At 54.9% G+C, this 15,592-nt stretch overlaps 1 protein-coding gene across 24 annotated transcripts in view; it reads right to left on the bottom strand.

Annotated features, from left to right (window-relative positions):
• Window positions 1-10,500: 10,500 nt before the first annotated feature.
• Window positions 10,501-15,592, bottom strand: part of TNS1 (tensin 1) — a 201,479-nt gene continuing 196,387 nt past the window's right edge. For all 24 annotated transcript variants that reach the window (XM_067026849.1, XM_067026837.1, XM_059052085.2 and 21 more), the window contains one exon: window positions 10,501-15,389. In XM_067026849.1, coding sequence (XP_066882950.1) covers window positions 15,245-15,389 — 145 coding nt within the window. In that variant the 3' untranslated portion in view covers window positions 10,501-15,244. The remainder of the gene's footprint in view (window positions 15,390-15,592) is intronic.

Below are 15,592 nucleotides of genomic sequence, written 5' to 3' on the forward strand. Positions count from 1 at the left end.
AACCACACTCACTGCATTGACTCTTGAAAGCCACCACTCTATCCCCCATGCGCCCTGCTCCTGGGCCTCACTCACAAAGGGAGCCTGACTCTAGGAGGAGCTCAAAAGCATTTCATCAAGTAAGCTCTGGCTGCCCCGGGCGCTTCCTCTGGCCTTCCAGCCTCGGCTCGCAGTACCACTGCCACGGGCCACCAGGGGGCGACATACCCTTTCAAATTCCTCTGCAGCCGCGGTCCCCAAACTTTTTGGGACCAGCGACCGGTTTCGTTTCGTGGAAGACAATTTTTCCATGGACCGGGGGTGGCGCGGGGAGCTGGCTCAGGCGGTAATGGGAGCGACGGGCAGCGGCAGATGAAGCTTCACTCGCTCGCCTGCCGCTCACCTCCTGCTGGGCGGCCCGGTTCCTAACAGGCCGCGGACCAGCACCGGTCCACGGCCCGAGGCTTGGGAACCCCTCTGCTCTGCAGCCCCCATTCTTAAAACCAATCTCTTCCCCAGGACCTGGGCAGAGGCAGCAGGGAGGCCGAATGCCCACTTTCCTCTTCTAAAAAGGGAGAGTTCTAGACCAGGCAACTGACCTCAGTGGCCACAGCCGGACGTTGGGCTGATTCAGACACTAAACTGTGAGGTCCCTGGGCTTGAGCTGCCTCTCTGTGGCTTCACCTTCCCTGCATTTCCCATGAGGTTGGTTCTCTCCTACTGAGTCCAGGAGCATCCCCAGCTTCTCCAGAGTCGGGGGAGGTGACCCCTCCCCCTCAGTGCTGTCTCGGGGCTCTCCTGGCTCCAGCTGGGAAGGAGGACCCCATATTGACCCTCTGGTTTCCCACCACCCCACCCCCGCTTTGAGGGTGTCCCCACTCCCTCTGTGGGCCTTCTTCCCTGTGCCATCCATGGCCAGGCCTGGATTCTTCCCAGATGCATCCTGGAGACTCTGTCTGGCCTTACCAGCCTCTTGGTGACTGTTCTAGGATCTCTATCACTGGCTCTTTGGACCAGCCAGGCTCTAAGAGATCAAGTGACCTGTGGAAAGTCCCTTCCCCTCTCTGAGCTCCGCTGTCTTGCTTGCAAAGGGCGCAGTGAGATGAGATGGTCACCAGGTCACATGAGCCCTGAGTCTCCTCTGTAAGCTCTACACATGCTGTCTCCCTCCCTCCCTCTCTCCCTCCCTCTATCTCGTCTCTGATCTCACAAGGGCTTCTGCCTTCTCAGGACCCTACCTTCAGTGGGGTCCTGCCCCCTCCACATCTACACCCTTCTAGATAGACCCACAGTCTTTAGAAGCCGATAGACGTAGGTTCTCATTAATTCAATTGTCACCTTCTCTGAGTCTGAGTTTGCTTATCTGTGAAATGAGATCCTGTGCATCTCCCATAGGACCTGCCATAGCGTAGGCAGTCAATAAACGTTACTTCACTCCCAATATTCCACATGAGCACAGGGCTAGACACTCTACATATATAATCATGAATATGCACATAATTTTGTCAATTACCGTCCCATTTTATAGGCAAGGAAACTGAGGCACAGAGAGGGCAAACTGGCCTGGGGATCATAAGCTGAAACTCGGGCTCCAATTGCAAGGGCCTGAGGGCTGCTCCTCCCCACCCATGCGTTCTTCCTCCACGCTTCACGTGCCAGTGAAAGGAGTTTTCTCATCTCTGCTTCCCAGCTGGTTTATCAGAGCTTTGGTCCTGCCTGGGCAAAGGCACCCACCATCCCTCCTTTTGGGGGAAAACAGGTTTATTCACTCATCCATTTATTTTTCTTTTCCATCAGATTCAGCTTCTCTGTCATAAAGACCTGGGGCACTGTGGTGAGATCAGCGGCCTGAGAGTGCTGGAGAGAAATATAGAGGCTTATTCTCACTCTCTTCGTGGGGGCCATTGACTGTGAAGAAGAAAGAAGTAAACTAACCAAGTCCAGGGGATGCAGATGCCTCATGCCTGGTTCTCAGACCCAGAACCCTGAGGACAGGAAGCAGCTGTTTTCTGTCTTCGTAAGCGCTGGAGTCTCCAGAAATGCGCTTGCGCAGAAGGAGGGGACACGAGGGCGAGCGGAAGAAAATTTCCAGAGTGTCAGATAATTCTAAAGGGCAAAGAGAACGGAATGCTGCATCGTTGGCCTGGGAGAGACAGTCGTCTGCTTGCCAGCTTGACGGAGAGGGTGAGCTTCGGGCCGGCTGCAGGTGGATGGACGGATTGACCTTGCAGACCCAGGGAGTAAGAACACGGGGATGGGTCATGACGGGCTGTGAGGAGACACCTAGAGACATCACCTGTCCCAGAGGCCCAGTTAAAGAAGAGGGCACGGAGGCTTTGAGAGGGGGGTTCTCTTGGCCAGCCCCTAGTCTACCCAAATCTCCTGGCTGCTAATCCAGTGCCCCGTCCACTGGCCACCCCCTGGGGCCAGGGCCTCACTGGCTCCTGCCACTACTGACCACCTGCGTGGTCTCCAGCCCTGCCCCCAGGTAAGTCATGGAGAAGCTCGGGACCAGCTCCAATCTGCCAGGAGGGGTAACTGATGCTGGGAACAGAGGCCACCAGCTCTCCGTCCCCACCACTCCCCTGGAGCTTTCAATAAACAGCCTGCTTCTAAGTGCCCCATTACTCTCAGCTTCCAGCTCTCAACCCACCGCATCCCTTAGGCCTTGCAAGTTGGCTCAGCCAGCTGCCCACTGTGACCTCTTCCAGAAGGTGCCTCGAGTGTCTGCAGTGCCCCTGTTGGCCACTGGAGGGAGCCTTAGGCCCACTACTGCTCTGAGAAGCCATCCCCAGTGTGGACATAAGGCTGGAGGAGAAAACACGCAGATTGGAGAATCCTAGCCCTGGCTGGACTTTCCAAAGTCCTCCCTCGGCTCTCCCCAGCCCAAGCCTAGGCCCCTCACGTCCCCCGAGGTCCCTGGGAAGGGAGGTTCCCCTGGTCTCCACCTCCCAAGAGGGACCACGGGCAGCAGCTACAGCCAAAGCCCTGTCTACTGGTGGCTCGACTGGGTGGGGACTGGGAGGGGGCCGCTGGGAGACAGGACAGGAGGGGACAGAAAACAGGGAAAGAAGAAGGAAAGTGCAGATAGGAAGGGAAAAATGAAGGAGCTAGACAGATGGGAAGAGCCTCCGCGGGGCTGCCCCCCTGCGGCGAGTCCAGAGGAGCGCCCAGCACCCTCCTCTGGTGTTTACGTCTGTTCCCTCCCTGCCTGGCCCAGCCAGTCTCCTCAACAGCAGTCCAGGACTTGGGGTTATTAGAGGCTGGGCGGGCAAGCTCCTGGAGCAGGAAGGCGAGCAGAGGAAGTGAATGAGATGGCTGTAATGCCACCCGGAGCCCACGCAAAGGCTAACACTGCAGCTCACCTGGTTCTCGCCTCTCTTATCTCCATGTGGGATAGAGTTCGCAGGCTTTAGTCACTGAAGGTGTGTCATTGAGAGCAGGCTTCTCTTTCCCCAACTGACACCTGCTGATGATACCTGCTGCTTAGGTATCAGGCAGCTTCTCCTGAAAGGCTACCCCCAGGGGGCTTAAGATTTCCAGGACAAATTGCCTTCTTTCCCAGTCTCTACCTTTCCATCCAAACTTTTTTTTTTTTAACATCTTTATTGGAGAATAACTGCTTTACAATGGTGTGTTAGTTTCTGCTTTATCACAAAGTGAATCAGCTATACATATACATATGTCCCCATATCTCCTCCCTCTTGGGTCTCCCTCCCACCCTCCCTATCCCACCCCTCTAGGTGGTCACAAAGCACCGAGCTGATCTCCCTGTGCTATGCGGCTGCTTCCCACTAGCGATCTATTTTACATTTGGGAGTGTATATATGTCCATGCCACTCTCTCACTTTGTCCCAACTTCTATCACATTTAAGTGTTGGGTCACTTGAAATCTCTGTTATAGAAGCTGAACCAATATGCTAAATAATACAGAACTAAAGAGATCTTAAGTCCATTGATGTAGAATTTTCCAGCCATGAGATCTTGGGCAAACTACTTAATCTTTCTAAGCTTTACTTTCCTTAGCTGTACATCTACTTCCCAGGGTCATTTTATCAACAAATAAATGAGATAACATTTAATACAACACCTAATACAGCATCTGGCATATAGTTGGGGTTCAATAGATGTTGAAACAGCCCAGTCATCTTTGCAAAATGCCAACCTGATCCTACCACCCTCTAGATGAAGAACCTTCAAAAACACCCCCTGCTTTTACAGCAAACACCAGATGCTTCACATGACCGAATAAGCCCCACCTAACTCACCCATCCCACCCCCCAAGCCCCAGCTCCAGGGGCTACACTGACCTTGCCGTTACCTCATTCCTTTCAGCAACATTGATAGAGGGCCTCCGACATGCAGGACACTGTGCTGGGGCTTCAGATACAGACCTGGGTCCTTGCTCTTAGGGACTTTATAGTAGAGTGAGGGAGGGGGAAAATATTAAGTACATAAGTGGTAAACCCGGCTAACATGTATGAGCATCTGCTGGTGGCCGGGCGCTGTCCCAAACTGCTTGTACAAGTGCAGACTCCCAGTTCTTACCACAGCCCCCTGAGTCAGGTACCGCTATTACCATCTCACATTGACAGGTGTGGAAACACAAGGGCAAGGAACATGCCCAAGGTCACACAGCTAGTAGGGATGGAGCTAGAATTTGAACCTAGGCAGTCTGATGCCACAGCCTGTGCACGTAACCACTTTTCTACCTGTCCTCCAAAGGAGTGTCAAGTGACACTGTCAAAAGTGCTACCCATCCCCCCCCCAAAAAAAAGTGCTACCCAGGGGAGGTACAAGGGTTCAGACCCAAACGCCTCTCCTGCCCCTGGACCTTGGCACATGCTATTCCCTTGGCCTGAAACACCTTGCTCCCCCCCTTTGCCCAGATCCTCTTCTGTTCACCCTTTGGACCTTAACATTCAGAAAGTATCACTTCCTAAGGGACATTTTCTTTGCTCTCCCCAGACCATCCAGATCCATTTACAAACTCTTGCTGCATCATGTACCTTTTGCCCAGGGCATTTATCACATTGTGATGATAAATTTGCATTTCTTCATAGGTTTTCCCTGCCCCCTCCTCTCCCCCACTGCCCTTAGACTGGGATGCTGCAAGATGAACAAACACCCAGATTGCCCAGTACCTCACATAGTAGATGCTCATTAAATACCTGGAGAATTAATTAATTGACGGAGTGATTGACTAACTCAAGGTCTCCCTGAGGTCTCCATGGCTGTGAGGTTTTCCTCATCTCTCCTGGTGGTCTCCTGCCCTCCTCAAGGATCCCTGGCCCCACGTGCCCCCACTCCTGATATCCCCAACCAGTCCGAGTCCCCTGAGGGAGGGCCGTGGTGCTGTCAGGTCAGATTCTGCTCAGGCAGGATATGGTGCTGGAGGTGGTCAGGGGGTTGGTGACCTGAAAGTAGGGCACCCCCTACTTTCCCAGGACCTCACCCTGGAATGTGAGGTTTCCCGGGACCAGTCAGGGAATGGAGCAGAGGCTGAGAGGAGGGGCCCAGAATCTGGACATCCTGTTTCGATGACCAGAGATGATCTTTAAACCCCATAAAAGCTGGAGCCATGCAGGCGGCTGTACCACCATCCCCAAGCACTGTGGTCTGGAGTCAGGAGCCGGCGAGATCAATATCGTTCGGGAGGCTTTCAGCTACAAGTCCTCTCTGCTGCCAAGTCTCCCCAGAGGCCTGAGAAAATGGAGTGGAGGAGGCAAGAGGCACAAGAAAAGGGGGAAATACATATTCCTCCAGGGCCGACAGCCCAGTAGTAGACGAAGGGCCATGCTCCGTGCCAAGTGGTCTCAATCCTCACACCGGCCCTCCAGGGTGGGTGTTAGCCCATTTTACAGATGCGAAAACTCGGCCCAGAGAGGGAAAACGCTTTCCTGAGATCCCAGCAAAGCCAGAACCACACCCAGCCAAGCCTGCCTCTGAGGCGAGCAGGCTCCGAGGGAGGGCACCCTGAGGATGCTCATCTGCCCGCGGCAGGACCCAGCTATGTCTGCACTCCCGGCTCTGGCAGGGAGAGGGGGCTCTCCTAGGCCGAGCATGCAGCCGCGCCCTGGATGGAGGCTGGGAGGGGCCTTCTGCAGTCCTGGCTCCAACACCCGCAGGGACGGGGAACTCACCCTTCCCAAAGCATCCCTTTCATTACCAGCAGCCCTCTCTCCTCTGACTTCCCTGTGGCCCTCACCTATGACAGTGTGACACCCAGAGAGGGCTGGCCCTCTCGTCCAAGAGAGGCCACCGCACACCGGACAGCCAGCATCCCATTCTCCCCGCGCCATCTCTTCTCCAGGCCGAGCTCTCCCGGGCCCTTCTCCACCGCCTGCAGCTGGCTCACGTGCCATGTGCCATGTGCACCCGGCCTCCCCGTGGGTCTGACCCGCAGAACTCACAGGAGTGCTCTCTCCCACCTCTGACCATGACACTCTGCTACTTAGCTCAGTCAGGGGTCGGCTCACTGTGGGCCAGCCCTGTCCCCCTGCTGGCCCGGTACCCCTGGGCCTGAACAGGATGTTGGCAGGAAGGAGGAAGGAACGGAGCCTCAGCACAGCCCAAGGGGCCAGGTCGCCTGTGTGTGTGTATGTGTGTGTGTGTGTGTGTGTGTGTGTGTGTGTGTGTGTGTGTGTGTGTTCCCACACTTAACTGTCAGTGTTTTATAAGCGGCCGTATCCTTTCCCTATTTTGAACTGCTTGGAAACTGCTAAGACTAATAGTCATTTTCACCAACTCATGAGGAAAATCCAGTTCTTTAATAGAAGAAGGCAGACTTTGATCTAGCACCGATGAGGAGGCATTCCAGAGCCCCTGGAATTAGATTCTCCAGGCCCTTCCCTTCGCACCATTGTCTGTCTATAGGCCTTAGAGGTCATGCCCCCTAGAAAGACTGGCCCTTAGGGTGGCTGGGTAGAGCCCGGCCTGCGTGCAGGGTGGGGGGACATTTGGACAGCCTTCTCCTGCCCCGAGAAGAGGGGCGTGGGGAAGGGCTGGCCGTGGGGAAGCCCAAGCCAATCGGGGGGGATCTTCTCCCCACTCTGCTCTCCTCCCCGTCCGTCTCCGGTACACACACACCTGCCATGGAAGAGTCCATTTAAGGAGTGCTTCTGTGCCCTGGCTGCCTGTAGAATCCCTGGGGAGAGACGAAAATCCCCAGTGCCCCAGCTGGTCCTCAGACCAATTCACTCGGAACCACTGGGTGGGCCCCAGGCCTCGGTACTTTTCAGCCAAGTCTGAGACTAAGTGTGAGACCTCACCTCCGGCCCCCAGCCCCACCCCTACGCCCCTCCTGCCCTCACCTCAGCTGACGTTCCTGCCTCTTCCTGGGTGGGACTCTGCTCACACCCTGCATGTCCATCTGCTGCAACAGGAGTTCCACTCGCCAGGGCCAGGCCTCACCCCTACCTGGCCCCAGTCTAACCCCATCAGCAGGGTGGGCCCCAAGGTGAGGCCTGGGACCGCCCACCCCCAGTGTAGACCCGGACAAGAGCACTGCAGTCCTGACCTTTCAGGAGGTGCTGAGGCAAGGTCTGGGCTCAGCATCTTGAGCCCTGGGGTCAAGTCCCAGTTGTGTGAGACCCGCCCAGGCTGCTCGGACTTCAGTGCCTGCGCAGGCTTCCTGGGGGTCTTGTTAACATGCAGAATCTGATCTGCAGGTCTGAGGTGGGACCAGAGATTCTGCCTTTCTTTTGGGGGCGGGGGGGGGGGCGGGTACACGGGCCTTTCACTATTGTGGCCTCTCCCGTTGAGGAGCACAGGCTCCGGACGCGCAGGCTCAGCGGCCATGGCTCACGGGCCCAGCCGCTCCACGGCATGTGGGATCTTCCCGGACCGGGGCACGAACCCGTGTCCCCTGCATCGGCAGGTGGACTCTCAACCACTGCGCCACCAGGGAAGCCCGATTCTGCCTTTCTAATAAGCCCTCCACCAAGGCCCATGCTGACAGTGCGTGGACCACACACTTTACAAGAAATGCAAAGGTCCTTTGGGTCTTCAGTGTACTGAGATGGGTCCTGAGCGCTCACCTCCCTACCCCTCCCGCTGCAGCTCCAGCCCATTTCCTCTTCCTCTGGGCACAGGGAGCACAGCTGACCCCCACCCTGCCTCACTGTTTAGTTCCCTCAAAGCCAGGCTAGATCAGCCCAGCGCACAGACCTAGCTCTCTCATCCCCTGCACCGGGCCCAGCTCAGGTAGCCACGTTGCTCCACAGCTGGCTGTGCCCTCCCCCACCACACGGCAGGAGCCCTGGGCCACTCCCCGCAAGCCAGCACCACTGCCCAGGCCTAGAATCCCTGTCTGACTAATGCCATCAGTTTGCTCTCACGCATCAGTCTGTCTTGCCCTCCTGGTGCAAACGCTGAGAGCAAAGAAAGAGGCATGAGCTGGGAAGTCAGCTAGCCTGGGTTCATAGCCTGGCTCTGCCCCTTGGCAACGCTGTGATTTCGGGCATTCTCTGAACCCCTTTGAATCTCAGTTTCTTTCTCTATAAAATGAAGGCATGGGGCTTCCCTGGTGGCGCAGCGGTTGAGAATCCGCCTGCCGATGCAGGGGACACGGGTTCGTGCTCCGGTCCGGGAAGATCCCACGTGCCGCGGAGCGGCTGGGCCCGTGAGCCATGGCCGCTGAGCCTGCGCGTCCGGAGCCTGTGCTCCGCAACGGGAGAGGCCACAACAGTGAGAGACCCGCGTACCGCAAAAAAAAAAAAAAAAAAAAAATGAAGACAGGGACTCAGCCCTTATCTCACCGGGTGTGTGCCCATGAGAAAATACACATACGTGCTGAGTGCCGTCCCTGGCACTTAGCAGGTGTGCTAAATGCCAGCGCTCGCTAGTAGTGAGAAGCATCGTGTCTGCTAGTTAGAAGCTATGTGACCTCTCACAGCCTCAGTTTCCGTGTTTGTCACTTGGGTATGACACCACCTGCCTCAGGGGTTCATCGGGAAGATCGGGCAGGACGAAGCCTAGCACACGGTAGAGCTGCAGTACATGTTAATCCACCATCACAGGCAGGGTGTCTGTGCTCCCCGTGTCTTTGTCCCTCAGAGCAGCAGTTCCCAGAGTATAGTCTGGGGCCTCAGAGATCCCTGAGACCCTTTCAGAGGTTGTGTAAAGTAACAACTATCGAAACTAATTTCTTAATCATACTAGGCTGTTCTTTGTCTTTTTCACTCTCATTTTCCCAAGAGTGTATGGTGGAGATTTCCAGAGGTACATATGTGTGATATCACAACAAAGGGAATGCGGGAGCGGATAGGAGAATCCAGCTGGCTTCTGTTAAGCCAGGCATGAAAGAGGCTTTTCAAAAATGCAAAACAGTGTTATCCTACTCTTCCAATCTTTTTCGTTTTAGAAAATATAATTTCTCATAAAAAAGCTATTTAACGTAGTGAGTTTAACGTTGTTGTGGAAGTGAATTAATGAACATTTTTTTAAACGTTCTCAGCTTTAATTTATACTATGGTAAATATGGAAAGAGATAATCCAGATGAACAAAAGCTCTTTGGGGTCCTCAATACTTTTTAAGAGTGTAAAGGAATCCTGAGACCAAACAGTTTGCGAAGACAGCCATGTGTCATGGTACTCATCGTGCTGGCTGCATGGGGTTCTCAACGCACACTCTCCCACATCAGCTTATCCGAGCTCAAAGCAACTCGATGAGGAACTGCAGCTGTGTCATATGAGTACCTGAGATCTCCCAAGGAACACTGTACTATGCTAGGCATGCTTCACCTCAAACTTTCTGAACTGAGAAGAATTTACCTAGGACCACTGGGCCTGGTGTCCAAGTGAGATACACACTTGCCGTCTGATGGGCGGCCACAGGATTTGCCTGGCAGCCTCTATTCCCCCTTCCTCTGATAAATCTCACCCTTTTAGGGACCAGCCACTGCCCCATTCTCAGTCCCCGTGGTTCAGAAGGCTCCAGAGGCAGTCATGTGACCCAGATCCAGATGGAGCGGTTGGTTCAGAATTAGTCATATGACCCCAGCAGGGTCTATCAGAGCCAATGAGCATTTGTCCCAGGTTTTTGTTGAAAGCACTGGGAGATAAGAGCTCTCTTTTTGCTGGTAGGATGAAAGCCTGGAGCCTCGAGTGGCCATATCCTGGAGCATCCGGTGGTACCACCACTGGGATAGAGCTTGCCTGAGAATTAAGCCAACTCAGAACCAAGTAATGGAGACAAATTCCTGATTCTGCCATTTGAGCCCCTGGAACCAGCTGTGCTTGGACTTCTTGGTTATGTGTGCCACTAAATTCCTTTTTTTTCCCCCTTAAACCATTTTGATTTGAGTTTGTTTTCTAGCTAAAACAGTCCAGATGAAAAATTCATTGTAATCAGACTCAAGACCTGGATGGTAGGGAAGCCCTGGGAGGATTTGGGATGAGTCGTCCGCCACTGGCATCCCCGAAGCCCACCACATATCCGGAGCCCGGGTGAGGCCCCTTTTTACCCACTGGAGACCTGACAGATCCCCTTTCCAAACAACACGGCTAGTTAACAGCACAGATTTTTCTTTCACTTTATCGTTTATAAAGCCATACAATGGATTGCAAAGAAACAAAGCAGCTGTACAGGAGTGGGACAGCATCAGTGTACAATACATTCATATCCAGGGTAAGTAGCATACATCAGGGTTTATACAAGGTGACAGAGATTATAGGCACGATGATACAAAATAGAAAGTATATTTCCATCTATATAAATACACAGCCAGGGGATCAGGAGGATGCTGGGTTATTCGGTTTTTCCTGCAGAGGGTCTGGGAGGCAGGAGGGGATGGAGGTGAGGAATTTCTTACATTTGTTTTGAATGACATGTCAGAGAGGAGGGGAAACACAGCATGCACGCCCAGATGTGCTCTCTCACACACATGAGCCACACGTGGACACGCAGGAGAGTCTCAAGCTGTTGAACACTGATTAGAAACAAAAGTGGGCTATCCCTTTACAACTACCTCGCAGCTGGGAAAAGTCCAGGTGTGGGAAATAAACAGAGGTCCTCCAACACTTCAACATCTGAGGACAGAGGAGCGCCACCCCGTGTGGTTGATCCTCACCATCGCCTACACTGAGATTCCCCCAATCAGGGGCCCTACAAGCCTCGCCTCCTGATTCCTTTCGCCGCTGGGTAATAGTGAACTTGACATCCCATCGCCAACCACCTCCGGCCCAACTCCTAAGTTCCCTAAAGAGACAAGCAAAAAACGCACACACATACACCCACACTTGCACACGCGCGCGCACACGTTCTGTGTTACCACTGGCCAGGGCACTCCAGTCTCAGGATTCCGGGGCCTCGACCCGGGTGAAAAAGTAGCCCCGGGACTCTGCCCCCAGCCTCTCCAAGGATCCCAAGGGTGGGGAGATGTAGGGGCAGGAGGCAGCCCTTGGAAAGGGCATTGGCCTCTTGGATCCCCCCAGATCCAGATCCCGAAGCTGGGAAAGGCCAAAGCAGGGGAACAGACCCAGGAGGCAGGGGTGATGAACGAGCCTCCCAGGGAAGGGGGCCATAGACACTGTTCCACGTACAGACGCATCCACAGACCCCTGGGGGGCACCAGGGGCCTGCCCCACCTCTGCTCGGCCCATCCGAGTGGGCAGAAGGGTGTTCGACTCATGTTCCTCCGGGAGCCCCTTTACAGAGAATCACACGTGTCCCTCGGGCTCTCTCTTATGGTCATACGGCCACCAGGTCCCCCCACCCCTATCCTGCCTGTCTCTGACACACCCAGGGATCCCTCAAAACCCTGCCAGGGAAGAAGGAATCCTGGCAGTCCGCAAGCATCTGGAGCTGCTGCGGGAGAGGCTCCAATGGGGACCTGGGTCAAAGGGCCTTTCCTAAACCTAGGACACAACGTCTCTGTCCCTGCAACACCTGGCTGGAGGAGCGAACCAGAACACCACGATCGCAGGGCAGGGGCATCCGCTCAGCCCTGGAGCTCCATCAGACTGTTCCCTTCCTCCCCATTTCCCCTCCGCGGTCACCTCTCCACGATTTCCATGCCCAGTCCTCCCCTCTCGCTCCATCTGGGAAGGGCCACGGGGACCTTGCTGGGCCTCTCTCCCTGCTGAATTGGAGGCCTGTCGCTTCCCTGCCCCCTGTTCCCTCCAGATACCGTACAGGGCAGCTACGGCGAGGCCTCGGCTGCCTCAGAGGCCTGGATGCACAGCAAGACACAGGCTGGGCCCGGGGCTGGGGCCTGAGCTTGCCTGGGGTCTGCATCCCTGCAGCCCAAGCTGACCAGGCCTCTCCGGCCTCCGGCTCTTTCTTGCCAACTCCTCCCAGACCTCTTTCCCATCCCCAACTCCCCAACCCACTTTCAAGACCAGATGGCACTCTCCTGGCTGACAAGCAGGTTCAACAATAAACAACAGCAAAAACGGTTGGGGAGAGGGGTGGGGAGAAAAAAAGGATAAACATTCACACGATAATAACAATAATTATTAAAAAGTGCTTTCTTTTAAAGGAAATCTTTGGCAAGAACATACTTCAGTGCTGTGGTTGTGTGTGTGTGTGCGCGCACGTGTGCAAGGTGCACGGGCCTAAACTGTGAGACACGGGGGGCGGGGCTTATCCCAAGCAGTGTCTGACCCAAAGGTGAGACCACGGTGGAGATTGGGGTACCGTTCCCCATCTTTCTTCTGGACGGCCACACTCTCGGAAACTGACTCTTCCCAGAAGGATATGGGGTCGGGGGAGTTGATCAGCTCCCCAGCATCTCCTGAGTCCTTCCCAGAGTCACGCGTGGCTCAGGCCTGAGTGGGGGGTGGGGGGGGGGCTGCTGGTGGGTGGTGGGAAAGCACGTGTGAAGGCTGACCCCAGACTCACATGAAGGGTCTGATGCTCCGCCCGGCCATCCAGACCAGGAGAGAGTTCCCGGGCCGTCCGGTGGGAGATTAAGATATTTACAAAGGAAGTGGGTGGGAATATCCTCTTCTGTCTGGGAAGAGAGTTGGGCTTAGGTAGGGAATGAGAGAGGGGCAATCGCAGTGTCCGGCTTGAAAGCCTCAGAAGGAAGAGCCCTTTGGGGGAGTCTTGGTCACCAAGAACAAGGTTTCAATCTTTGGGAAGCAGGGGGCTACTCCCCACCATCTTCAGACACTCTCCTCTCCAACTCCCTGAAACAGAACATCCACACAGATACAGCTTCTTGGAAGAGAAAAAAAATACAAGATGCACACGTCACCCACTCCCACCACACACACCCGTGTCCCCTGCAGGCTCACACACCAGCTCGGGCCTGCAGGGAGACAGGCTGCTAAGCCCTCATCTCTGGGAGCTGACAGCCGGGCCCAGCTTGCCAAAAATAAGGGGGCGGGGGTGAAGGGGACGGAACACGTGCACCCCCTCTCTGCTGAGCCCTAGTCAGAGTCTAGGGAAGGCCAAGGCCAGGGCAAGGAGACCCCTGATTGCTCCAAGGATAAAGGCCCCTACCCTTCAGGCTTCACTTATAGGTACAGAGAGGGATGGGGACTGGATTATGCCGGGGAGGCAATAAAGCTATATGGGGAAATAATAAATACTTCTTGTCAATTTACCTATTCTTTTTTTTAAGCTTTTCTTATATTTCATTAGCTTACAGATTCTGTCAGTATGTCTCACATATATATTATATATATTTATATATCAGTACAATGCCTCTCTCTAGGGAACCCAGAGGCTTAAGAAGCTACTCAAGGATGGAGTCCCGGTGGATTTTTCCATCTGGCTTAGAGCACTTGGGTGGTGGTCAGGGAGTGCCCAATCGCCCAGCTGGACTCTCAGCCCTTTGGCCTAAATGTGTGCCTTCTGCTCTCTGCTGCACGGCAGCTGGGCTCTGGGGGGGAAACCAAGGCAGAAGCGGGAAGAGCAAGGCTTTGGTATCGTAGGCAGGCCATGTGGTGTGCAGGCAGCATCCCCCAGAACTCTGAGCAGCTCCCCTGGGCGGTCCAGCAAAAGTCAGACGCCCGATCCCTTGCAGAGGGATCACAGGAACTGCAGGGGTCTCTCCTGGGCCTCGCCGAGCAGGGCTTACGGAAGCAGGTTCCCAGGATGAGCCCCAACATGGGGACCCTGCAGGACAGAACAGGGCAGGGCAGAGCAGGAAGGCTCAATCGCCAGCACCCTAAAAGGCAACATGCACATGAGCAAGTCTGAGAAAGGCTGATCTGGGGCATGGAACCCAAGAAGGGGTTGAGGGCTGGGAGCTGGCGGGAGCCACCTGCCCACCCCGAGGCTGGGCCACACGCCTCGGGGAAGGTGCCTAGAGCTCAACAGCCTCCCTTCCTGAGGGATCTCTTCCCCAGAGCTCCGGACACACAAGTCCCCATCTCCTCAAACCAATGCTCCAGCTTCCTGGTGGAGACAGATCAGGGGTAACGTTGCAGCACGGCCAGACCCACTCCGTGGGAGTCTCTGTTGAGGAGAAGGGGTTGGCGGCACCCAAGGCTGTTAGAGCAGGTGCAGGGACCAAGAGAGCGTCCATTACCCACAATCCTGGGTGCTCCTGGGGAAGAGGGCTTATGCCCCCTCCCTGCTGCCCTGTCACCCCCGACTCTAACTTTCTTTGGACAGTATGCACTTGTGTGTGCAAACACAGGGGACACGGACAAGTATACCTGTTTATAATTCAAGCTGAGAGGCAAACAGAAATCAGTGTGTGAGGATGTGGGTGTGGCCATATATACACCCCATAAAGATACCCACAAACTGTACATCAGAGGCAGAGCAAAGAGACCTTAGGGGCCTCAGGTCTGAGATTCTTTCAAAAGCAAAAGTTCCACCACTGGATGTCCCATGGTGGCTCTTTTTGGTTTGGTGATCTACCCTAGAGGTGGACAGAAAAAGATTCTCTTGACAGGATTTCTCCTTGCAAAGCAGTTGGGTTAGGAAAAAAGAGCTTTTCCATTTCCCCCCCAAAACGTGGATCTCCAGAGAGGTTCATTCTGCCTCTCTTGGGGAGTTCCATCCTCTCGGAGGGGGGAGGGGGAGTTAGGTGGACCTGGTTCGTTTTGGAGGCTCTGGGGGTTTTGCAGGATCCATCTCCCCGGGGGAATCTGAGTTATTCTCCTCCATCTTTTTCCTTCTTTCTCTCTCTCTCCCCCTCCCCGCTCAATTCACTTCCCTCTCCCCACATTACACTTTCTTCTCTCCTTCTCCAAAATTGGCCCAAAGTCCTCCTTCTGGATGCAAGGATGGTCAGGATGCACCGGTCCCTTCCCCACATACCCATCCCCACTGCCCTGGCCCCGGGCAAGGGGAGGGGGGAGTTCATCTCTTCTGGCCGGCACTCAGCATGACCTTGGAGACAAAGTTGACGATGGCGGAGGCCGGCTGGTTGGGGTCAAGCTCAGCAAAGAGATGGCAGGCGTTGTCCGTGGTGCTGCCCTGCTTCCGGGCCACAAAGCCGAAGAGCCTGCAGGGGCAGGAGATGGGTGACAGGTGTGAGGAGGGAGCAGGAGGAACCCCAGGCCTGGGAGGGGCGCCCAGGAAAGCAAGCTCATCTTTGCTCCCTTCCCCATCTTTCCCTACCTCCCTGAGCACTGGGCATTGAGGGTGGAGCCTGTGAGAGAATCCTTTCTCTCCTTCACCAACAAGAAAACCAACACCTGGGGACGG

The sequence above is a fragment of the Kogia breviceps genome, chromosome 2 (genome assembly GCF_026419965.1).
Source record: "Kogia breviceps isolate mKogBre1 chromosome 2, mKogBre1 haplotype 1, whole genome shotgun sequence".
NCBI classification, from domain to species: Eukaryota; Metazoa; Chordata; class Mammalia; order Artiodactyla; family Physeteridae; genus Kogia; species Kogia breviceps.